The sequence below is a fragment of the Miniopterus natalensis genome, chromosome 13 (assembly GCF_054644295.1).
Source record: "Miniopterus natalensis isolate mMinNat1 chromosome 13, mMinNat1.hap1, whole genome shotgun sequence".
NCBI classification, from domain to species: Eukaryota; Metazoa; Chordata; class Mammalia; order Chiroptera; family Miniopteridae; genus Miniopterus; species Miniopterus natalensis.
This window is the reverse complement of record NC_142093.1, coordinates 4,889,805-4,915,026: the sequence shown is the minus strand read 5'-3', so window position 1 is coordinate 4,915,026 and position 25,222 is coordinate 4,889,805. Positions and strand designations below refer to the sequence as shown.

General features: G+C 40.9%; 1 protein-coding gene across 1 annotated transcript in view; it reads left to right on the top strand.

Annotated features, from left to right (window-relative positions):
* The window catches only part of NBAS (NBAS subunit of NRZ tethering complex), a 160,553-nt gene that overhangs the window by 15,893 nt on the left and 119,438 nt on the right, over positions 1-25,222 (top strand). Inside the window, exons 10-12 of the mRNA XM_087823358.1 lie at positions 12,034-12,172; positions 18,124-18,192; positions 18,955-19,083. Of these exons, the coding sequence (XP_087679484.1) occupies positions 12,034-12,172; positions 18,124-18,192; positions 18,955-19,083 (337 nt within the window). The remainder of the gene's footprint in view (positions 1-12,033; positions 12,173-18,123; positions 18,193-18,954; positions 19,084-25,222) is intronic.

Here is a 25,222-nt window from a genome sequence, read left to right as displayed (position 1 = left end):
GGAAACTTAGTGTTTGAGATGAGGAAATGGCGCTTGGAGGCATGTTGATTCAGGTGGGAGATGCTAGAGGCTGGGTGACGCATAGGTGATAATGTACTAGTTCACGCCACAGGCAACAGGGGCCTCTTCATTTTCTTACATAGAATTGCTGTTGCGTGTTTTGCCACATTTTGGGCACTATGTATATATCACATTCTTTGTTATTTTTTATTCTGATGAATAGATCCTATATCGCATGAGAATGTCAGATACTTGAAGGCAAAGAATGTGTCATGTCGGGCTTTGTGGAAGTCACGGCATCTGGCGTTTGGCTCCCAGCTCATGCACTGATGCTTCTCCGTGAGCCCCTGGGATGAGTCAGTCTCATTTCCCGAGTGGGGAAGAAAGGTGGTTTCTCTCTTGATTTTCCTCTTTCTTCTGTTTCATATTCTTGTCCATCCCCACTTTTCTGTTTTATTTTTCTGGTCCTTTTGAAAATAAGTGTATTTTATAGCTTAATCCTTGGCTGTTTTTTCTTGTTTGTTTAGTTTATTTCATGCTGACTGCATTGTTTGGATTTTTTACTAAGGTCAGCATTTGCTACTTTTTTTCCTGGCAGTATTTGAGGGGGGACAGTGGGGTTCCCTTAGGGCCATAGGTTTGAAATGATCATAAAGCAGTTACTACATGATACTAGTTTGTCATAAGTCAGGTTACATTCATTACTCATAACACTTTCACTTTTTGGTCCAGGATCTGAGCAACTTGTAGGTATTTTTTTGGGGAAGGTGGTCTTTAAATATAGATTTTTGGGATGTTAACTATATTATCAGACCACAGAAGGGGGTATCTTCTTGGCTCTGCCATCATATGCAGTTCTCGACAGCAGTCAGCATGGGAATGGATGACCCCATTAAGGTTTCTGAGTGAAAATTGTTCTAAAGCAAGGACTGTGTGTAAACGCCCTGTTGTGCATGACAAAAACCTTGCTAGGTTGTTCGTATTTTCCATGATGTGCTCTTTTTAAATGAGCGAAGCTGAAATATTCATTACATTGTTATTTATTTTTGGTTACTCTAGTAATATGAGCTTTTGTGATATTTATCATCCACAAGGATTTTATAAATGTAAAATAAATCAGTCAGAGTGGAGTTGGGATAAATTGGTGGTGCACAGACTCAAGGTTTGATGAAATGCACTGTTTTGCCTGATGCTGAGAACCCTGTTGAAGAAGAGAGATGGAGATGGTGAATGGGTGGCACAGAACAGAGCAACCGAGAAGCTGTGGGATAAGCTCTGTGGCTTGGCCGTTTTGCCTTTCTGTCTTACATGCCCGAACTCACAGCCTGATGAACTTGGTTTATCCCCCCAGACTGTCTCATGGTCCGGTCCTGCACCCCTCCTACAGCCACGCCCAGTCTTTCCTGCCTTCTCTTTTGGGTTCTTCGTGCTCTTTGTTTTGTTGATTTTGGCTTACTAGGTACCCTGGTTCCTTCTTAGAGAGGCAGCACTAGCCTGTGTGCACAGGCGGGCGCTGTGCTTGGTGCTGGAGATTCCGATGCATTGTCTACCCTCTGAATGTACAGGACTGTGTGGGAGTCACATAGTCACGGACAAGGGCACTCACTCAGTGTGAGTCAGTTAAATCAAGACTTTATGTGCATATTTTTAAATGACATTGCTTTCAACAGTATGCAGCTTTTAAAAAAGGTTTTATTCCTAATTTCATTGCACATTTCTACAAGCAGAAGCTGACTTATTCAATTTTGAATCTCAGCAGTTCCTTGGTAACTACGCATTGATAATTAGTGTTTGAAGGTAACATCTTCTGGACCCTAATTTACATCTCAGCAAAGACAAAGGGTAGAAAACATGCCTCCTTTCTTGGGCCCTTTTGAGAAGCCACCATGCTCGGAATCCTTGGCATCTCAGAATTGATTTTAAGTGTATAATTCAGTGATTTTTCAACTGACTACAGTCAGTTTCAGAATATTTCACTGCCCCTAAAGATCGCTCATGCCTTTGGGTTTTATGAAGTGCAAATCAGACCTTAGTAAAACTGTAGTAAATAAAGGAAGTGAATAAGGGAAAAACACGACCCTTCAAACAGGTCTTCATTTAACAGCTTCTTAGGAAAGGCACTCAGGGTTATGGTAAGGAAGGTACTCGTGGTTCCAGGTGGAGGAAGGACTGTTGTTGATGAGTGCATGTCATGGCCGTACAAAGGGGGATCCAAGCATTGGGATGATTTTTTTTTTTCCTCTGAGTCAACATGTTTTACGCCAAATGCAGATTCTCCAGAAAGAACTTGAGACAACATTTACAGGGAGTACTAAGCTATGGTTTCAGATTGCCTTAAAGTAGGTTACAATCAGATGACAAACTACGCTGGCGGAGAGTAGTTTGGGGAACAGCATTCTCCCAGGCCTGTGGCAGGGCCTTCTGTTCTGGGCACAGCTCAGAAGGTGGAATAGGACAGTCTATCGAAAGCTGTTCTTTAGGGAGACTGAGAAACACCTTTAAGTAAGGTCATGCTGGAGTGTTAGAGGGCTGTGATTCATGCATTCTCGTTTGCTCATCTCACGTGGGTTTTTGATTTCCTCTAAGAAAACCTTAAGCATTTTAAATCATGAATCTTTTACATTCCTGCAATAAAGGGAGTATTCCAAATAAATAGCTTGTATTTAGGGGGGATAAAAAATGTTTGGCCTGTGAAGGAGCTCTTGGGTGACATGATGCAGTCTTCACGTAGAATGGGGAGGGGTGCAGTAGAGTACACAGAGGGGCCACAGTCTCTTCTTTATACAGCTCCCTTCTCTAGGGAAGTGTAGATTGGTTCCACCAATCTTTAAGTTTGATCTTGTGGAGAAGATAGTGCTGAGAGTCCCCTACCTGGAAGGTTTACCCAAGGGCATGGGCAAATGTTGTCCTCTGATGAGGTGGATGTTCCATCTAGACCTATGAGATGATTTTGGAGGGTCGTCAGTGGACTTTCATAGTCATTACATTGCTGTAAAATTGCCTGTCTCTCTCTCTGGTTCCTAAGGTTGTGTGTATCCTGGGAGAACTGAGGCACTGGTATGTGGAAAGATGCACTATATTGACAGTCAGAGGAGCAGATGGGTGTAAATCACATAATAATTTTTTTTATAAACCCTACTTAGATAAGATTAATAATTTTATGAAGGATTGGAAAGGAACGAGTATTGTCATTACAGTCGTTGCTGATTACCTCCCACTGCAGGGAGAGTGAGCACTTGGCCTTTGGCAGTGCTGGGTCTGTTGGCATTTGAGAGATTAATGTGCAGCCTTGCACCTGAGAAGTATGAATGTCAGTAATGGAGTTGGCCTTATATAAAGGAGTTTTTCATTTTGCCTCTCAATTTCTCACCCCGCCAGCATGAGAAAATTCTTCTTTCCATATTCAGGCTGGTGTTTTGAAGAGAAATGAAGAAGAGCTGTTGTTTGTGGAGAAGGCTGCATTGTCTTGGCAGAGGTAAAAGTCCTTAGATGTGAATTAAGGACTTCTGAGTGCCACAGACTAATTGTTTTTGGGGCATGGTTTCATAGGTTTTTGTTTCCAGAAGGCAAGGGAGTAAGTCTTGGCCACATTCTGTGATCTGTTTTCATCCAGTAAATCAACCAGTTGATCTCTCCACCCCTCTTTCTTTTAGAGTGTTTGGTGGCAGTTCAACTCGATATGACTGGGGCCAGATCGACTTTCTTCTTACACTTGGTGTGATGCTACTCGTGTGGGTCCCTCTTGGGAGTAGAGAGGGGAAAGAAGGCTATTGAATCTTTAGCTATTTTATAGGAATGAAGGAGTGATGCTTCATTATGTTTTATAGACAGAAAAATTAAAAAAATGTATTTTTGGTGTTCTGCATTAGGAGACAGGAGACCTGAATTTGTTCTTGGTTGTGCAACTTATTAGCTGTGAAACCTCAAGGCAGGTCATTCTTTTGGACCACACTTTGCTAGCACTGCAGGGAGAGTAGATGGTATTTTAGCAAGCTGCTCAGATGCCAAGGAGGCCTCGTGTAGACTGCTGGCATCTATGAGGAAGATTGTAGTAGGGAGTTTGTTTGTTAGGCATTGTGGAAAGACCTACTGTCAGGGATACCTGGCAGGCAACAGTTAGCAGTGTTCAGTAGGGAGGGGCGCTAGGATTCAAAGACAAGACGTTTTTCTTAGAAGAACAGGCTTGAGAAACACTTCAATAATTCAACTCTGGTATTGGAATAGAAGGCAATAATTTGGTTTCAGAACCTGGGCCATTCTGAAACCAGGATGCAAGGTAATGTGATAGGTGGATGGGCCAGACAGGTGGATGCTGGACATACTGTGCCTTTGCAGTGGGGTTGCTTAAGTCTATCCCAAGGACTGGGAGGGAATTGAGTCTTTAAATGGTGACCATTGGCACCAGCTGTGGGTTGAGGGAAGGAAACAGGTGTAAGGACATCTAAGAAATCTTTTGTTAATATTTTTATTGACATTCTTTTAACTAATCATTAGTTTTAATTAATCATTAGTCTAATGATTTTTAATAAGGTATGGATGACAGAATCACCTGCTGAGAATTAAAAAAAATAGGCTTACCTAGGCTGTGCTCTCGAAGGCTGATCAGGTAGTTGTGGGTGGGCTTCTAGTACCTGATTTGATAAAAGCTGCAATAGGAGATTCTGATCCCCCCATTCCCTGCCTTGAGAGCCCTTGTGCTAAGGCTTTGGGAGATTAAATAAAATGAGGAGAGAGGCTTTCTTTTGAAGTTGCCCTAATGAGGCATAGGAAGAGATTTTACTTTAGGTGTTGCCTGCCTTCATTGGTTATGGTTGCGTAGAACACTGGATTGAGGGGTGCTTTGGAGCCAGGTCTGAGCCCATCAGGAACTGCCCAGTGTGTGAGACAGATGTGCAGTGGCAGAGCTGGGTGCTTTTTTCCTCTTGCCCAGCCATGTGAGGGGTGTGTGTATACTTAAGCTCCCCCCCCCCCGAGTTTTTATTGCTGGTGTGTAGCAATATAGTTGATTTACGTATATTGATCTTGTATCCTACAACCTTGCTGAACCTGATTATTAATTCTAGCAGAATTTTTAGTGGAATCTTTTGGCATTTTTTTTCTCTTACCTACTCTATACATTCTTTACAGGCAACTTTAACCAAACTCCTTTAACCACTTAAATGCATGAGTGGTAACTCCCAAACCTGTGTCCCGTAAGTCCCCCCTGGGCCACAGAGCGATTGGCCCACCCTCACAGAACACCTTCTTTTGGATAGCATGCTCCCAAGTACCTCCACCATTATATTCTAACTATTAACCATATTTTACCTCCAAACTTACATTTTCTCCTGTATTCCCAGATCTTGATATATCGCGTTTGCACCAGGTCAAACCTGAGATTCACTTTGGATAACTCTCTTAAATCATTTTTATGAGTCTTTAAGACTTTTATTCCTCTCTCATACATCTCAGATTTATCTCCTCTCCATTCCTACTGCCACCCTTATAATTCAGACACTCATTACTTTTATCCAATTTACTATCAAGTGTGTTCCCTGCTTCCTGTCGGATCCTCCTCTAATTTGTTTCCTGTTGTGTGTCCAGCAAGTAATACAGGTCTTAAAGCACAAGCCTGAAGTTGAAAAATTCATCTCCAGCTGCCTTCAGCCATGGGGATAGAGATTCAGCTCCTTACTTTAGTGTTAAAGGCCACTTGTAGTTTGGTCCTTTAACTTCTCAGCCTCCTGTCACAGCCCTTCATGTGTCTTTGCTCCAGACCAGACGCCGGCACCCTTTTCTGTAAAGGGCCAGATGGTCTGTTATAACTCAACTCTTCCATCGTGGTGTGAAAGCAGCCTTAGAAATACATAAATGAACACATGTGAGCGTGTTCCAATAAAGCTTTATTTACAAAAGTAGCTGGTGGTCCGGATTTGGAATGTGAACTCCATGAGAGCCGGAACTTTATCTGTTGTTTGAAGCTTTATTTTCAGCACTCAGAACAGGGCCTGGCCAGTGGGATGCTCAATAAATATTTGTTGGGTAAATGAATGAAAGCCTGACTTTGGCAGAATGAAAAATTAAGAGTTCAGGTTGAACAGCTGTATGAGTAAAAGGCCAGAAACAGTTTTTTTCAAACCTTTCTTAGGTGAAATGACAGTGTCTGTCCCAGGGGTTGGCAAACTGCTGCCCATGGGTCAAATCTGCCCAGTTTTGTATGGCCGGTAAGCTAAGAATAGATTTTACTTTTTTTTAACCTTTAAAAGACGGCATTTAAAAGACAGCATCATACAAACTCCATGTATTTTCCAGGATCAACTGTACAAATAATGGTTTCTTTCCTTTTGCCTGTAAAAAAGAACGTATATGCTTAGGTTTCTGAGTATTTAATTGTAAAAAAATGAAGACTATTTTATGACCCATGAAAATTATATGAAGTTCAAATTTCTGTGTTCAGAAATAAAATTTTATTAGAACATAGCCACACTTCCCCCCCCCCCATATTGTGTATGCTTTTTTGCATGATGACAGAAATGAGTAGTTGTGAAAGAGACCATATGGCCCACAAAGTTTAAAATATTTATCTGACCCTTTACAGAAAATGTTTGCTGACCTCTGTTCTATGCCATCTCACCATCTGTCTGAATATGGGTCCAAATTTTGCTGGAAGGTATAAAGTGAGGATTGTTGAACTTTATAGGTTTTCCTATACTTCTTGATTCTAAATTCCAAATTATATTTTAAGGACTTTATAAGCAGGTACCACTCAATTTTAAATGCCTAATTATCAAATTGCCAGGAAATGAAATGTTATTACCGATCTAAGCAGTCTCTAATAGTGCTTTCTCCATCCAAGAAAAATACATGGGTTTGTTGTAACAACTGACCGTTCAGTATAATCGATTTTCTTTGATTACCATCGAGCATGTGTTGACTCAGTAGTGGGAGGCTTTCTGTTTTGATCTATAGTGAGCTGTGTCATCTGGAGCTCAGCTCATGATTCCAGCGTAACGTAAAGCTGTGGGTCTCAAAGTGTGGTACCTGTACAGCAGCGTCAGCCGCTGGGAGAGACCGTGGGAAATGCAGGCTCTGGGACTCCTCCCTAGACCCACTGAGTCGGACCTCTGGAGGGGCGGCCCAGCGGTCTGCGTTTTCACAAGCCCTCCAGGCGATTCTGACACACACTTAATGTTTGAGTCTTTGATGGAAACAGTCATGATTATGTATGCTTTCCTCTTATGAGCTCTTTATCTAATAAACATAAGCAGAATTTAAAATATTGAGTTAGTAAGATTTTTATAGTGAAGAATATTTAAGATAACCTAAAATGAATTAAAATTGGAAACATTTCAAGTATTCCAAGAGAGGAATGCTTCTAGCTTCACAGTAGAGGGCAACAAGGTTTGAGCCCTTCCTTTGGCCTAAGCATGGTCTTAAGCACGTTTGAATATTGAGGCCTGTAGTTTTTGTTCTTGTTTCCCTTTTCCTTCCTTGCTGATTGCAGGCCACAAGCATATTGGTTGTTGGACAGAATGTATCAGTGTCTCTCCTGCTATTATTTCCAACTCCCTTCCTTGGCTTTAAGGAGATTTAAGCCACTAGATGGCAGATTCTTCCAACAATTATTAGATTGAAGAACCTTCTTAATCAACCACTTGTAATCCTTGGAAATAATTTGTAGTGTCCTGTTTCGTTCATCCTTGTTACACATGCGTGATGCTTAGGGGCCCGCTTTCTGTCCCCACCTCCTGTCATCAGATGGCCTTGCCTGCCCCATTATGACTACCCCGTCCTGCTCTAGCTTCTGCCCCACTCCTCGTTTAATCCACTCCTCCCTGCCTAATTTCGCTCCATCAGTCACACTGTATTTTTGTTATCTGATTCCTATGCTCCTGCTTTGAGTTTTAGACTCTTAGACTGTCAGAGCTAGAAAAGAGTTTTATCCATCAATTGGCTCCTTCATTTCTCAGGTGGGAGAACTGAAGCCTGGGGAGGTTAAGCCAAGGACAAGGACGGTGTCTTATTTATTTCTGTGCCCCTATAGTTCTCTGCACAGAGGTTGCAGATGGATGTTTCTGGAGTGAAACAACCCTGGGAAATGCTGCAAAGGATACAGACACAGCCTCTGTGCCAGGTGGCTCAAAGTTACGTAATGGAGGCATGGTTTAAATAACTGTCACAGTACAGAGGGTGGAAGGTGGTAAGTGCCCAGGAAGGAGCAAAATGAACCATTTGTATTGATAAGAACCTTGAACTTTCGGTCCTACTTGTCCTTCTGCTTGCCTTGATTCAGGCAGAAGCGCTTACTGCCTTTCTAACTGTTCTCTGCACATACCCTGTCCACCCTGGCGTCTGTGCTCTTGTACGTCATGTTCTCTCGGCTCAGGATGCTCTCATCTGTCTGGGAGGTTGTCTAAAGGACACACTTTTTTCTGGTGTTGCCAGAAGAGCCTTCCTTGGCCTCTTCCTTCATGCAGTTAATTTGTCCTGGAGGCAGTGTTTGTACGCAACTCAAAGGTCATTGAGGAGGTCCTGAGTAGTGGCGGTCTGTGTGGACCTGTCCTCTCCCCTGGCCTGGACTCTGCTCATTTTCATTCCTGTGTGGGAGTACACATCCAAGGTCCCCTGAGGAAAGGAAGGGGGGACAGAATCAGTGCCCCCTCTTCAAACCCACATATGCACATGTGCATCCTTGTAGCTGGAGTGTCAGTGTCCCCCAAGTTGCCGTATCATCTGGTAGGGACAATACGTGATTGGTTCCATATTTTGCCTCTTTTTCCACTTCCTCTCCAGTCTGTCATGATTGGGGGAGGAGTTGTTTGGAAGCAGGTATTGAATCGCTTTTGTTCGTTTGGGTCTTATCATATTGTAGCTAATTTGATCTTTGCATGGCCATGATATTTGTGAGAATTTCATAGAGAGGAAGTGTTTGTAGTATCAAGATCAGCAGATGGTAGATCTAAAATCTTAGTTCAGTAGTCAGGCAACTTAAAGTTTTATATGAATATATATATATACTTAAAATTTTAATCCTCATATGAGGATATTTTTTCCATTGCTTTCCCGAGAGTGGAAAGGAGAGAGAGAGAGGGAGAGAGGGAGCGAAACACCGATGCAAGGGAGACGCATCGATTGGTTGCCTCCCACATGCACCCCAAGAGGGACCAGGGATTGAACCTGCAACCGAGGTTTGTGCCCTTGGCCAGAATGGAACCCGGGACTGTTCAGTCTGGGGGCTGGTGCTCTAACTACTGAGCCAAACCAGCTAGGGCTGTATATTTTTTAATCTGAAAATTAGATATGACATCTGTCCCCTCTATAGTAGTGCAGATTAAACAATATGCTCAATTCCTTGAGACAAGAATTACACTGTTGTGTAAATATATATGTTGCGCATTCATCAGACAAAAATTATTTTCGTTATCAGGATCTGCTTTATCCTGGCCTTTGGGAATGTTGAATTCTCAAAAACTGTTTCTATTATAATTACATGTTACTGATTTTTAAAGATATGTTTTATGCATGACATGTTTTCTGTTTGGGAAAAAACACTGATTAAATTTGGCAATGTAGATATTCAAAATTATCTGTTCTGTTTCTGTTTATTCGGAGGAGTTTTTCCTAACAAGTCGACTTTTGGAAAATTTCTTTTTTTTAAAAATATATTTTTATTGATTTCAGAGAGAGGAAGGGAGAGGGGGAGAGAGAGAGAAAGAAACATCAATGATGAGAGAGTCGTTGATCGGCTGCAGCTCGCAACCTGTGCATGTGCCCTGACCGGGAATCGAACCCCTATCTCCTGGATCCTAGGTCAATGCTCAACCGTTGAGCCACGCCCAGCTGGGCTGGAAAAAAATTTCTTTATGGAAAATCTGAAGCATGTTCATAGTGTCGAACGCTGACTCCTTTGTGCCTGTCATTCAGTTTAACGATCCGTTCACGACTAATCTCATTTTATCTGTATCCCCAGTCCTTATTCCCCCTGCCTGCTCCTCGATCGTTTTGAAGTAAATCCCCAAAGGCATATTATTTCATTAAGTATTTCAGTTGTATATCTAAAAAATAAGGACTCTAATAAGCCATTGTCATATTTGAAGATAATTAATAATAATTGGTCAATGTCATCAAACATCCAGGCTGTGTTCTCTTTTAATTCATCCACCTGCTCTGCAGAGAGAGGGAGAGAGAGAGGGAGAGAGAGAGGGAGAGAGTGAGTGAGTTAGATCTGAGGAAACCAGGTCTTTTATTCTGTAGTTTCTCACTGTCTAGATTTTTAGATTTCCCATTGTTTAGATTGCATCTTTGTAGTGCTGCTTAAACTATTTTTATCAACTGTATTTTCTTCAATTGGTAGTTAGATCCAGGGGAATAATACAATTCTATCTGCAGTAAATATACCTTTTCTTGGGAAATTATTTTGGTGTAAAAGAATCATTTGAGCAGAATGGATGCTTGAGGCAAGTACTGCTCGTGCTGTTGGCTTGACTTTGGACCAAGTCTCTGTTGCCCTTGTGAACTGGGCTGATTACCTGTTCGCTCTGAGGATGGGCCTGGGGTAGAAACAGCCCAAATGGGTTGCTTCAGGCTGTATCCTTAAAATGTGTTGCTTCCAATTTGCTGGGATATACACTTGTTAGGGCCACATATAAAAGCCATAGGAAAACGGCTTTGAGGGGCGACTCCAGCTGTGTTTCTGTGAGTAAAGTGCATACTTTGTGAGTTTTGAGATTGTGAATTGGGCTGAGCTCCATGGCTAAACCTGGAAGGATTTTATGTAGTTTTGAGAATTTTACATCTGAGAGTATATGGTAGAGATGAGGGTTTTTTTTGTGTGTTGTCTTTAAATGGTTGTTGTTAGCTTAGTTCAGGAACAGATGTTAGAAAGTAAGTGGTGAAATGAGAAGAGAGCAGTGGGTAGAATTAGAGTCTGACAGGTCACCTGAGTCCTGGGGCTGGGAAAGAAGCAAGGTATATATTAGTTTCCTATGTTTGCTCTAACAGATTGGCTTAAAACTATTTTGGCTGGAAAGGATTCAGGATAAACATTATTATGCATTCTGAATTGGATATGTATTCCTGGCTACTGTATTTATGAACAAAAGTGGTTCTTCAGATGCTACTGAAAAAAACCTGGACATTTCTAATGTCCTGAGTGTTAATAATAAAGTTTAAAAATGCTTTTCTAAAACAACAAATGAAAAAACGAAAAACAGTTTGTTGTCTTACAACTCTGGAGGTGAGAAGTCTGAAGTGTGTCTCACTGAGCTGAAATCAAGGGGTCAGCAGGGCTGTTCTTTTCTGGAGGCTCCGGGAGAATCTGTTTTCTCACCTTTTCCAGCCTCTAGAGGCTGCCCAGCTTCCTTGGCTCGTGGCCGCCTCTACCTGCAAAGGCAGCTGTGGCTGGTCTCAGTCACATCACTCTGGCACTGACTCTGCTTCCTCCTCTTTGGTTTTCAATACCCTTTGGTCACATTTGACCACCTGGATAATCCACGATAATCTTGTTTGAAGGTCTGTTGATGAGTAACCTCAAATCCCTGTAACAGCACATTTATAGGTTCCAGGGACAAGGCCTTGGGCATCTTTCACGGGCCGTTATTTTGCCTACACACAAGCTGGGCCGAGGTAACGGGACAGGTGCTGTTGCTTTCTCCACCGGTACAGGTCTTTCGGACCACCTTGAATGTACACTTCTGCTGGTCTTGAAGGGACAGTATTTAGAACTCATGGTGTTACATCATGAGGAACTTATATTTACAATTATATAGCATTTAAGAGTTAACATTGGTTAACATGACCATTGAACTGGGTCAATCTCTTCGTGTGTCGACTCTGAGGAGCCCTATGAAGTGTTTTCTTTTACCTTTTGATTTCTGTGCAGAAGTGAAGGTGAAATTCTAATTGAAAACCTGTTTTTCTCTTGCTTGTTTCTTCTGAAATATTTACTATTTAGGTTTAGCGTATAGTCATTTGACTTTAGTGTTCTTTGAGAAGGTGCCTTTATGCTCTCTTTGTTGTGATGCTATCTTTTTTATATTTTTATTTTTCTCTTAGACTCTTACTGGTTGGCGGATGTGAAAGTGCTGATGTGAGCACATCAACGGCTTCTAGCTCCGGACTCTCTGCCTGGAGAGTTCTCTCGGGATCACCTTATTATAAGCAGGTCACCAGTGGTGGAGGCAGGGTCGCTGCCGTAAGTATCAGGCCCGGCTTTTCTTGTTGCTGATAGGCTCAGGCAGATCGGCCTGCCCTTGGTAGGGTAAGGAGGAGGAAGTCATCTGTCCTGAGTGAGGCAAGTGACACAGTGCTGGTGAGAGCCTGGTGCTTCTCTCACGTGTCAGGTTTATCTAAAGCATGTGGTGTGTGCCTTGTTCCCATTATTAGACAAACAAGCAGCCTAACCGTAGTCCTGTTACTTGCATTTACTTGTTTAGACACGATCATTTTTTAAGTACTTTTTATGTGCTGACAGCTGTGCAGAGTGCTGTTATGTGTATTAGCTCATTTAATCATCACTAGCCCTTGCAGGTAGGTGTTGTGATTGGCCTGAGTCTATGGATGAGGAAAGTGACATGTAGTTTATTTAGTAACTTTGCCTGGTCACCCAGCTCGCAAGTGGCAGAATTAGGTACAGACTGGCAGAAGTTCCCTGTCTAAGCTCCTGGCCACTGAGGTGCACACTCCCGTTTTGTTTCATGTCTGCCTGGCCGTCACCTAACCACTCATTCATCCATCCTGTGGTGCAGCTTCTGTTTTGTGTCAGGCGCTCCTGGATGCTGTACTAGTCAGTATGGGCTGCGCTCTGAAATGACAGACAGTTACATAGACAGATGGAAAACCCACCACTTCTGCGGCTGCGACATAAAAATGTATCTTGTTTGTGTCAAAGCCCGCTGCTGGTACCAGGACGCCCCTGGACACCGTGCTCCACATGGAGATGGAAGGGTCCGTGGGGCTGCCGTCCCTGGAGGCCCCGCTGTCTCGGGTGTTTTAGGCTCAGAGAGGAAGGAAGGCTAAAAGGCAGAGCTTCCTACTGCCTTACACCAGGACCGACACCACGTCTGCCCCAGCTCATTTACTGTAATGTGTCATGGGACCCCTCCTTGCAGGGGGCTGGGGAGGGGATCTGCGCATCCACAAAGGTGAGAGCAGCTAGATACTGGTGAATGCCCAGTCATCCTGGCTGCCCTGTGGGGTGTATGGTGGGTCATTTGTGTAAACCGCATGAAAGCAAGCACCTGATCAAAATCACACCCCTGTGCGAGCTCACTGCCCGATCTGTGCTGGGCACCCAGGTGGTTTCTAGTGAGGGAAGAACCAGCACGGCAAAGTGCCACACAACCTCATTGTGTTATGCCACTTCTTCCAAAGGAGGGTATTTATCCCATTATTTTCTTAGAGAATGTTCATTTCAAAATAATCCTCTAAAACCATGAATGGTTAATGGTTTTGGAGTTGAAAAGGAACTAACGAAGAGGTACTTTTGAAAAGAAATCTTAAGCAGTTATAGTAAGGTTCCGTTAATTTTTTCTTTAGCTTTTAACATATATTGAAATATGTGATTGTAAATTTAACCCAACAAAGTGTGTTTTTAAAAATTATTTAGGTCTGCTCACTGGTTTATCTGGCACCAGGCCTTAAAACCGTTTGTATTGTAGACCAGTTTATATCCAGTACCGAGCCCTGTGCTTTCCCTCCCACTCATTATGCATCTACTCATTCTAGCGCCCATTTATTCTCTTCAGAGGACTCGGTGAGAGGTCCAGGTTGAGTATTATCAGCCCCATTCCGTAGATATGGAGCCCAAGGCCCCGTGAGATCTTCGGAACTAAGAGCAGGGGATTAGGGTGGACCCAGGCCCTCCGGTTCCTGCTTAGCACCTTCCCCCACTCCCCACATGAGGTTACGTGCCTATCAGCGGCATTGTCAAGTTCGTGCTTGATGATTATCCCATGATTTATGTAAAAAAGGTTGGAGTTGCTTGTACATATTGGACATATTATTTCTATTTGCAGGAATTTAGTCATGTTTCTCTGATTTAATTCATGCCCAGCTTGCAGTTTTGATTGTGAACTATATCAGGGCAGGACTTGGAGTGACTTTGAACAGTTCCATCTTTTGAATCTAAGTGTGATGTCTGCAGCTTATTTTTCAATGGTTCAGTCAAAAAATAATTTTAAAAAGGATGCGTATGCACAGATAAAGCCAGTGTGGCAAAAGGTTAACAATTGATGAACTCAGGTGAGAGGTGTCCTGCTGTTTCATTATCTAACCATTTTAACTTTTCAGTTGCCATGGGATTTGTCAAAATTAGAGGCTGGGGGAATAAGAGGAGATAGGAGGTGGCGGGCACAGGGAGAGATGGAGTAGGTCAGCTGCGAGGGTCAGCTGCGAGGCCCATCTGGGAGAGCACGGTCTGGGGAAGGAAGGTCACCATGTCCTCTGACCTGCTCAGCTTCTCGGAGGCCCTCCCTCCACTGCCCATGCTTCACTCTGTGCCTTCCCGAAGCATGGGATCCACTCTGCTCTGTGGGCTTCTCCCCGCTCTGCCCTGAAGCTCTGGTACTGGGAGTCTTTTAAAAGAAAGTTGCTGGTGCGCTGAATAAGGGGTAAAATATCGAATTGCCGGTTGAATGCTCTGCTGTATGATTAACTTCTTGAGTTGCTGCAAGCATATTTTAATTACATTGGTGGCTTTTAAACGTGTCTTGCAGCTAAACTTACTGTCATTCTTGGTAGCCTTCCCCTACCTCAGTCATTCTAATTAATAGGATTAGTTCCTTTTGTCTGGTGGAGACATTGTCCTCGTGGAACCTCCTCTCATTGTGTTTAAGGTTGCTATTGTGTTGGGTGGATATTGACTCAAAAATGAGGCTGACATATATTTTAGTCTCTTGCAAGGCTGCCAGGTTGTAAAACAGACTATGCAAAATTCAATATATGCATTGACCAAAGTTTCCAAATTAATGTTAGTGTCATCTGTGTGATAGTTTTATTTGTTTGTTCAGCATCAAATCACTGCTCCAGGTAACAGAATGTAAAGGTAGCAGCCCTCAGGGCTTTACTTACTGGAGAGTACAGCTGTGTCCATAGCTAAGGTCAATAACCTGTAACAGATACCAGGCTAGATTCAGTTACTGGGAGGCAGGAAAGAGCCAGGCTCGGGAGTGGGAAGCCTGGGGTTGGAATTCCAGCTCATTACTTGCCATTGTATTTTAAGGCTTTTGCCAGGATCAAGTGAGGTAATATGTGCCGAATGTACTTGATAAATCGTAAAAAACCTACAGTGTCAACTATTACCTATTTCTATTTTTAAGATAAATATATTTTTTAAAAGTATGTAAAGGGAACAAAACTGTTTCTTGTTGGTGCTGCTTTTCTGGTATAGAATGTTGTGGAAAGAGTACAGCTTTTTGGAATCCTGTTACCCTGAGAAATTCTATTGCCCTGAGCAAGTGGAAGTGATGAGAAGAGTATTTCCACCAGCTCTCACCACCTGCCTGCATCTGTGCCTGTGTCTGTCTGTCCTGTTAGCGCTGATGACTGTCCTCCCACCAGCTACCGCCAGCCCTTCCATTTAATCCACTAGACCTCATGCTTGCTTATCGAAGGAAAGGATGTTTTTCCTACAGCATCAGTTTTGCTGTTAGATTTATCAGCTTACAACATGCTTTTATTGTTCTCTTTGTAGAAACTCTTTGGTTTAGGGTTTGGGGTTTAAACCCCACTAGATCCTGCTACCACCCTGTTTATTTTCCTTTCTTCAGCATGTTCAGGGGTTGTCTGTCCTTTCCACTTCCTCTCTTTCCAGGCTCTCTTGAATTCACTTGAACGGGTATTTACCTTTATCATTCCACTGAAACTATCTTATTGCCCCAGTTTATCAGTTTCACTGACATTCTTTAATTCCTACTAATTGCTTATATAAAAATTTGTTTATTTTCCTCTTTTCCATCGCTTTCTTTTCCCTTTTTTAGTTGTGTTATTTCCACTTTGTCAAAACACGAAATATTTATGCATTAGTTTCTACCTTTAGCCTCACCTCTTCTCAGTCTTAGCTGTCCGTTTACATATTCCAGAGTGCTCACTGTCACTTCCTTTGCTGAACTTCTCTCAGTCATCTCTTGATTAGATGAAATTATCTGCTAGTAGACGTTTTGAGAAAGGCTCAGAGGTGAAGAGTTTCTTAAGTTCTTATATGTTCAGAATTGTTTTTCATAGCCTGGATCTGAAGAAAAACATGTCTGGATATAAAATCCTTGATTTTTCTTTTTTTTTAAATTGACCTTTAAAAACACACACTTGTATATTGTTACTTTGTATTGTGTATAGAATTTGAAAAGTCTGATGAAGTTAAATTGTGGTTCTATGTTGTTTGGCCATTTTGCTTGGAGGCCTGAGGATTCTCTTTATTTTTGCACTCTAATAGCTTTCCGAGGATATTTCTTAGAGTTGGTTATTTTGGGTTAATTTTTCTAAGTACCCATTGGCTCTTTCATTGTATAGATTCAGATCTTTTTCTGTTTTCTTCGACCTTTTTTTTGGATTATAAATTTGAAAGTGATTTTAGATAGGCCTTAGACCCCTTTGTTAGTTTTCCTTGTCTGTTCTCACTGGGCCCTGCAGTATTTTTTCAGTCTGCTTTTGCTCACCACCAGGCCTGGGTGGGAGTTGTGGGGACATGACAAGAGCAAGTGGAGGTGACACCCTGGGATTTGGTGATTATTTTCTCTTTCTACTTACAGTTACTTTGAAGATTGGCTGTCCTCAGTCTTCAAGTTGAGCTGCAGGCATGGTTTTTATGTAGAATTATTTTTGCCTTCTTGTTCTTGCTTGTTGGAGAAATTATGGGGAGTTAGGTTCTCACTTATGTCTTCAGCTACGTAGTTCTGATAGGAAAAAATTTAACTTCAACAAAACAGTACCCCCACCCCCCTTGCCTTTTTCTTTTAAATTAAGTAAAATTCACATAACATAATACTAACCATTAACCATTTTAAAGTATACGATTCAGTGGCATTTAGTACATTCACAATTTTGTACAACCATCAGCTATCTGGTTTCAAGACATTTTCATTACCCCAAGAGGAAAGCTCATACCCATTAGACTGTTACTCCCAATTCTCCCTTCCTCCAGACCCTGGCAGCCACTGCTTTCTGTTTTTATGGATTTACCTATTCGTAATGTTTCATACAAATGGAATCATGCAAGATGGTCATTTGTATCTGGCTTCTTTCATTTAGCATAATATTTTCAGGGCTCATCCAAGTTGTAGCATGTATCAGTGCTTCAGTCCTTTTATGACCAAATACTATTTCACTGTATAGATATACTGTATTTGTTTATCCTTAGTTCATGGGCATTTGAGTTGTTTTCACTTTTTGACTATTGTGAATAGAATTGCTGTGAACATTCATGTACAAGTATTTGTTTGAATACATATATTTGATTCTTTTGGGTATATACTTAGGTGGAGTTGCTGGGTCCCATGGTATTTCTAAGTTTAACTTTTTGAGGCACTGCCATACTTTTCCCACAGCAGCTGTACCATTTTACATTCCCGCCAACAGTGAGCGAGGGCTCTGAGTTCTCCACATCTGCAGCTCACTTGTTATTTTCTGTTTAAAATTACACCTGTCTCCCTCTCTGCCTTTATCAGTATATTTCTTAAATCTAAAGACAGAAATAATCTTGTGCCATTTCAGATACTGGTTTAAATGATGATTATTTTTGTGGTATTTTCCAAGTATAGAACTAATTCCTTAATGACTAAAATTTCTGTTGGAAGTTGTCACCTTTTCCATAGTAATGTTAGGATAGAATGATAACCTGGAGCAGCCTCTTCGAGAAGAGTTTGGAGTAGATTCTAATTTGCATAGATTGTACTAGACTTGTTATAAATATGTTTAAAAAGAATCTGATTGTGGGCATATTTGTAAGATTTACCACTTGGTAAATCTTACAAATTTTTTTTTCTTCCAGGTAAAAACAGTCTCACCGATATCTCTGACACCTATCGATTTTCTTAACCATTTCTTTAAATATTAGATTTGCTGTAGTTTCCACTTTATGGTAAAGAGGACTTTATACAATGAGAAACAGTCCATTAACCTTTCTTTGTATGATCTGCCTTTATTCTCAAGGTACCAAAGACACTGGGGTTATTAAGGATGTTAAGTGTCAAGTTCTACAGTCGCCCAGGACAAGAAAAGGTAACTCACAAGCTTAGCCTGTGCTTCTCAAGTATTTTCATCAGCATACTGTTAAGGCCAAAGTTGGATGAACCTTGAGTATTACTGATTTCCCTCTTGATATGCTCTTAGCTGTACACTGTGTGGGCATATGGAGGTGTTCACTGAAGATTTGTGTATTTTACTATTAAAAAAGAATCTCTGAGGGCATTGTGGTGATTGGGAAAGGATTCATGAAACAAGCTTGAAGTGTTGATATTTGTTTAAGCTGGTTGTTGGGTCCATAGATATTCGTTACACCATAATTTCTACTTTGTTTGTATGAGTACACATGTCTACAGCAAAATGCCTAAAGAGTGATGATACGTTCACAGTATGGGTATCCTAGTATCAAATGAAACCAAGGGGATCAAGAACCCACCACGTTAAAAGTAATCGGTAACATTTCAGTTAATACAGAAAGGAAGGAAGGGAGGGAAAAAGGGAGGAAGAGATGAAATCAAGAGAGAGTTTAGCATATTTATGCATTATTTTCCTGGTCACAATGCTGTTGTTAAATTGTTCATGTTCATTATACATTTTTTTGGTTATTGTTAAATAGATTTATAAACTTTACTCCTTCATTCAAGAGCACTTTTAGTGGAGTTGTTTACTGAAGTATTTGTAATACCTGGGAATTACCATATAGGTCACCCTCTAAAGTGTGTTATTAAGTTCTGGAGATTATTTCTATTGAACTGCAAGCCTATGCTCCGACACTAATGTAATATGATCTCTGTGTAGGATGGGATCTTTAAGATGAGCCTCTCTCCAGATGGAACCCTCCTTGCAGCCATTCACTTCTCAGGGAAACTGAGCATCTGGGCCATCCCATCCCTGAAGCTGCGAGGGGAGTGGAGTCAAAATGAGCAGGTACGGCTCTCAATTTGGTTATTCATAGAATGACTCTCGCTTCTCGATTACGGGTGAGTGCTGACGATACTGATTCATTTTGTTGATATTTTACTGTCGTGCACTATATAATTTATTCTCATCATTCTGAAACTTTATATTATCAGTAGAGTAGGACAGATTAAGAACAGAGGTATACTGGGCACTGACTTTAATTTTTCGTGCAGTGTACTCTATGTCCATTGACTCTCCATTTCCCCCTTTTTCTTATTCCAGAAATACAAAGTGGAGATGTTAGATTTTCTAGCAAAAGTCAACTATGTGACTGAGGCTTTAGAGGGTGAATATTCTAAAAGTGTTACAATTCTTTCCAAATTTTGCAACACTAGTAATATTGGGCTTACTTAAGGCTTGAAGGGAGTTGTTAGGGAGTTGTCATCTCTTCACTCAAAAGATGGATAGTGAAGATATAGAGAAAGATAGAACTGTTCATTTTTTAATGTCTTGCAATGACAGGTTTTAAGAAAAAATGATTTAGTTATTTAGAAACAGATCAGATCAACATCAGTTATAATTTAGAGTCATGATGGGCAAGGGAGGTCAGCTTATAGAATGCTACGTGTTCTGACAGAGTGGAGACTTAAAGAAAAATCTTCTCAGTTGCATATAGCTCAGGCTATATATATGTTACCCTTCTGATGGTTATTTTGCATTCAGCACTATAAGGGGTAATTTCCCTCCTTTCACTTCCCCACTCCCCTTTTCCTATAGAAACATGTGTCTCCAGCTCTGAGGGATAGTTTTGTAATTCTAAGACTGGAGCATTTCCCCTGAATGATGTGAGTGGAGTGATGCCTGTTTTCAGAATTCTTTTAAATTGTATTTCATCAGTGAAATTGTGCTATTAAAAGAATTCTTAATAAGCTAACAGCATTTTTTTTTTTTTTTCCAGAATTGTAGAGGGAAAGGGAAAGTGGCTCTACATTTTCTTACTCTTTCACAGACTTAAATTGATTAATTTTGGCTGTTCAGTTCTTCGATATCTTCCTATATTTAGTAAGATTGCTCTTCCCCCGTAGTTCCTACCTTGAATTTAATTTGGTGTCTATATCTCTACCACTCTCTCTCACTTACTGGGGCTGCATTTGTTCTAAATGGAAGAGGTGCTCTCTGTCTTCAACCTCAGTATCCAAATACAAGGGACAATCTCTCCTCTGAAATTATAGCTAATTTGATTACATCTTCACTTAGGAGTGGAATGGATCAGCTTTCAAAACTGTTTCTTCAACGTGTTTAGCTAGGCACACCAGGTAATGGATCCAAAAGGTACCTGCATTTTACATGGTGATAAAATATTCAGCTTTTATCATTTGGGAAGATCCTGATGTTCTACTGTATGTGGGAAATTTATATTTGGGCAATTTTTTCCTTAAATGGTGAAAATTCTTAATATTAAAGGCATTTCCCCCTCCCCCGACTTTCTGCTTTTTTAAAATTATTTTCATTTACCTAATAGAAAGCACACTTAATATTTCATTTTATGAATATCCCAGGATGTCATACATGTAGCGTAAGGGCTATTTAGGCAAAATCCTTTATGTGCTTTTTTGTTTGCCGAATTTCTGTGTAACCTTTCTTTTGTGTCTGTAAAGATAAATTGCGTCTGTTGTAGTCCTTATTAAACTACACTCATCTTTTTAACTCGTTAGACATTTTTTTCTTAGTTCCCAGTCAATCTCAGTATAATCCATTACTCTTTAACTCATAATGCTATTCATTAATTAGAATTTTATAATGATTCTATTAAAAGAATTTAAAAATCTTGAAACTCGGGAATGAATAACTATAAATATCTCAGTAGTTGGACTAGATAGATCATCAGAAAACTAATGGGCCAGGAACGGAAGGGAACTCAGAAATGGCCAAACAGGTGCGTGGTGGGACGAGATGAAATCAGGCTGGAAGTTGGTATCTAGCATTGTCCTAGTCAGAGTTCAGAAGGGCAGTTCTTCAGGAGTTGCCGTGGCAGGATTTCCTCATTGCACCTCAGTGAGTTACCATCTCAGCTCCTGTGGCTCTGCTCCAGGGACCCCCAGACGGTCTGATGATTATTCACTGAGCACTTGTCCCGGGTTCTTCAAGTAAGCAGTTGAGCTGAGACTTAATTTCATATCTCTGGGACTCTGATGTCCATGCTCTTTTCGTGGCCATGTTGGAAAACAAACACATTTTAAAGAGGTGGAAAAACCCCTATTTATTAGGCTTTACTTAAAGAACAGAGACAAATCCCATTTTTCAGTGAATGTAACACAGATTTCTTCACCCCTCGCAGATATGTTAAACTCTGAGCTAGTTAATGTATCCCAGGTTGTAGAATAAATAGTTGAGGTAGCCTCTCATTGCTAAATCTGTAACTTTATCATAAACATCTATCGTACATGTTGTGGCAGGACATGAGAGCAGGACGGTAACTATCCAGCAAAAGGAGTTGGAACAACTACACGTTGCTCAAGTCTTCCACCTGTATCCTGGGGATTAGTCACATTGGACTGGCATTTTAGGTTTGGCCTTTAATATATGGAGGGAGTCATTAAACTCTCATACGCTGGAACAAGTGCTGTAAGGCTTGTGCGTAACAGTACTATAAAGAGTAGGCAGCTACTATACTTACAACAATAATCGCAAAATAAAGTTCAACTATTTTTTTCAATCTCTACCAAATGCTAGAGTAGAAAATGCAGTAAGTCACAGTTCTTGCCCTTAAGATGTTCCTGGTCTTGCAAGGGACATGATAAACAAATGAATAAAATAACATGTTAATATTACGGCAAGATAAGCTCAGAGGAAAGTCACGTAAATTCAGTTGATGGTGTCGGCAGGAGGACTTGGGAATGAATGACGTTTGTATCATGGAGCTCAGCTGTCCATAGAGCAGTTTTCATCTCTTTCATTTGCTTCACAGAAACGCTCTTAAGTGAAAAATGGGTTTATAGTCATTTTAATAGATAGGCAGAGTGCTAAAAGCAGTTAACCTAGATCACTAAATGTTAGTGTTAGAATCAAGGTTTCATTTTGACCCAGGCCCTGTGATTTCATAGGTTAAGCCTTTTTTCAGAATATCTTCTCAGAGAGCATACATTGAGAAATACTGACTCTTATCTGGGCAGATCAGGTACTGGCTGTGACATTAGTGGAAAACCGGGAGGGAGCACCGCGCAGTTGATACGAACAACCCCTCCTGGGGCCGTGCACTTCATTGTGTAGACACTGGAAATGTGATATTAGTAAGTGAGAGGTGCTGTGTACTCATCACAGGCTGAAAAACACTCAAAAACACTTGAATAGCTTAAAAATACTTAAACAGCTGTTCTTTTCTTACTTGTGTAGCAATAGGCAAGTGATGTTGGGTCAACCAGGTAGGACAGAGCTCTGCTTTATTGCTGTTCTAGGAAATGAATGGCAAGCCACTTCGTTTAAAATTGATGCTATGGTAATACACAGTATATAGTTAGAGCTTATAATTTTAGCTTAAACATTACTGAGAAGAAACTGATGTTACAGTTACCCTGTACAACCATAAACGCTTTTACCAAATTGTAGATTCAGCTCATCTGGGGCTTTCTTTATGTAATTTGCTACTTTATTAGTTTTTATAATGTGCTTTGTGTGATTATTTTCCCTATAAAATCTAATGATTAAAGATGTGTAAGTGCCTGTTCTGATTTACTTCTGCCTGGTTTTGAGTTGATTAAACACTTTGGCTTTCATTGTCAGTATGAAAATCCATCTGGCTGGAAATCTGTGAGTGGCGCGTTTTGTTCATGTCTAGAATGGAGTAAATTGCTAAAGTGATTTTCATTTCAAACACTTCCCATATGTTATGTTTATATATTTACATCTCATTTTTGGCCTTAATTTTTCTCTGAGGAAGTTTTATCACTTGCCTGTTGGTACTTCCTTAGATGTAGCAAACAGAAAACTTACCTTTTTCATTTTCTTTTTTCCCTCTTTGGCACATAGTAGGTAAGGACTGATTTTGTTAGGTGGATGCCTCAGTGAAGGATGAGTGAGAAGATGACTGTGCATGGGATGAGTCTTGACATAATCCACAGCTGCTTCCACAGCCTCACTAGACTGTGAGCTCTTGACAACAGGCTCTGAATATATGCTGCTTCTGTGGGGTCTTACGTAGAGCCTGGCATGTTAAATACTAATAAATGTTTGCGGAATGGATAAATTGTCTAACAATTGTTTTTATGTTGTCGGAGGCAGGGGCTTTACTATATTTAGCTCCCAGCCCTTAAAAAAATCAGATAAAATTCTTAAATGTGAAGAAAATGCTGATTGAGCCATAGTATCCTTTCTATACAAAATCTGGGACTGTTTCTTCCCCAGGCTACTGTGACACTAAGTGAGGGCACCTTAGGCTGTTTGCAGACATGTATGCATGTCATACAAAGAGGTGTGACATGGAAGTTCTTTTCAGAACATACCAGCTCGGTGCCAGGAGTGAGTCCCCCTGAATCCCTTCATCTTTCTCAAGCCCAAATGATCTCTCATCGTTTGGAGACCCCATCACTTTTATCTGTACTTCTCTTGGGGGCAGTTATTTAATTGGGCCTTGGGTTACAGTCATCATATCCATTTCTTAGCCCTCTACCTGCTTGACTGTGGGCCCTGTAATGTCTGATTTTTTTCCTCTCTCTCTCAGTGTAAGTACACAGAAGTCATTGACTAAATAGCAGAAGAAACCACTTTTTGAGAGAGTGTAGGAAGACTAGTACTATGTCAGCTAATTTTTCTGTAGCATGGACATTCTAACTAGGGCTCTGATTTTAACGATCATCATTTACCTACAGTGACACGTGAACACTGTAATGGATCTGGGAATACAAGGTTGACTATAACAGAGTTCTGGATGCAGAAGGACAGATCTTCACTTTGTGTTTAAAACTGAATTTGCAGGAGACATCTATTATTTTCGCTATCTGCACAGAGCAGTCTAGTCCCAGAGTGTCCAGAGACTGGCTCCTGAGGACCACTGCTGTTTGTTCATGGTGCTTGTTCTCATTGATTCTGATGGAGACAAGCACACTTGGAATTCTCAGAGTACTGATGCCAATGTGATGATCTCTTTGAAATATTTCCTCAAGATTTTTTAGTGACGTATATATAGATCCTTAAATTTACCCAGGCTGAATCATAATTATTGTTGTTGTTTGCTGGGATTAAAGTTTTAAAGTGTTATTTCATACTCCTTTGTGTTCTCCAGAGTGGAAGTAGGGGGACCCATGTGCCATCCTAGAAAGAAACGGCGGTGTGTGTAGGGTGCAGCGGGAGCATGCACAGCTGCTGATGGGGAGGCGCTGAAAGCTCCAATGTTCCGCTTGTTCCTTACCAGCGATCAAATGAGATTTCAGTTCACTTCATTATTTTCAATAGTGTGTATCTTCTTGTATTATAGTTCTTTGAGACTTAATAGTTCTTTTTCGTGATTAAGTCAACCAGGACAGTCTCTCTCTTCCCTTAGTATAAATGTAGCCTTTTAATGTAAGGTTTTTTTTTTTTGATAAAGTTTAAAGAATTACATCTTCTGTTCTCAAGGACTACTCTGAGTGACTTATTATAGTAGTAGAGAGTAGGCAGTTCTTTCAGGCCATGGAAAGAAGTATCAGTTTTAATAGTCTAAAGGCTAAGCCACTGATAAATTGGTAATAACACAAACATGCTTATTGTGTCATATTAGGTGAAAAGCACATTTGACTTAAGCATACATAGCTTTTTTAGGCTTAGGATTTCAGATACTCTACTACTGTAATTCTGAAGATTAAGTGATTAACAGTGAGCCAAAGGGTATCTGATGTGGCGTAATCTCAGCTGTTTTATGGCGTTTGAGAGATACTGATGTGTCATTCCATCCACAAAGGTGGGCAAGACATTACCTTGCCATGAGATGAGAATATGAATGGATTGAGTTTAAAGATTGCATGCTTATGTATTTTTTACTTAATAAATTTTTAGTCATGGAAGGAACTGGAGATTGCGTGGAGTTGTGGAGTCCAGTCTCAGAGCTGTGGAAGCGGAGGCCTGGAGGGGTTGCTCAGTGGCAGTGGTGGGGGTGGGACTGGCACCCGGGGGGTGCAGTCACAGTAGCACGGCT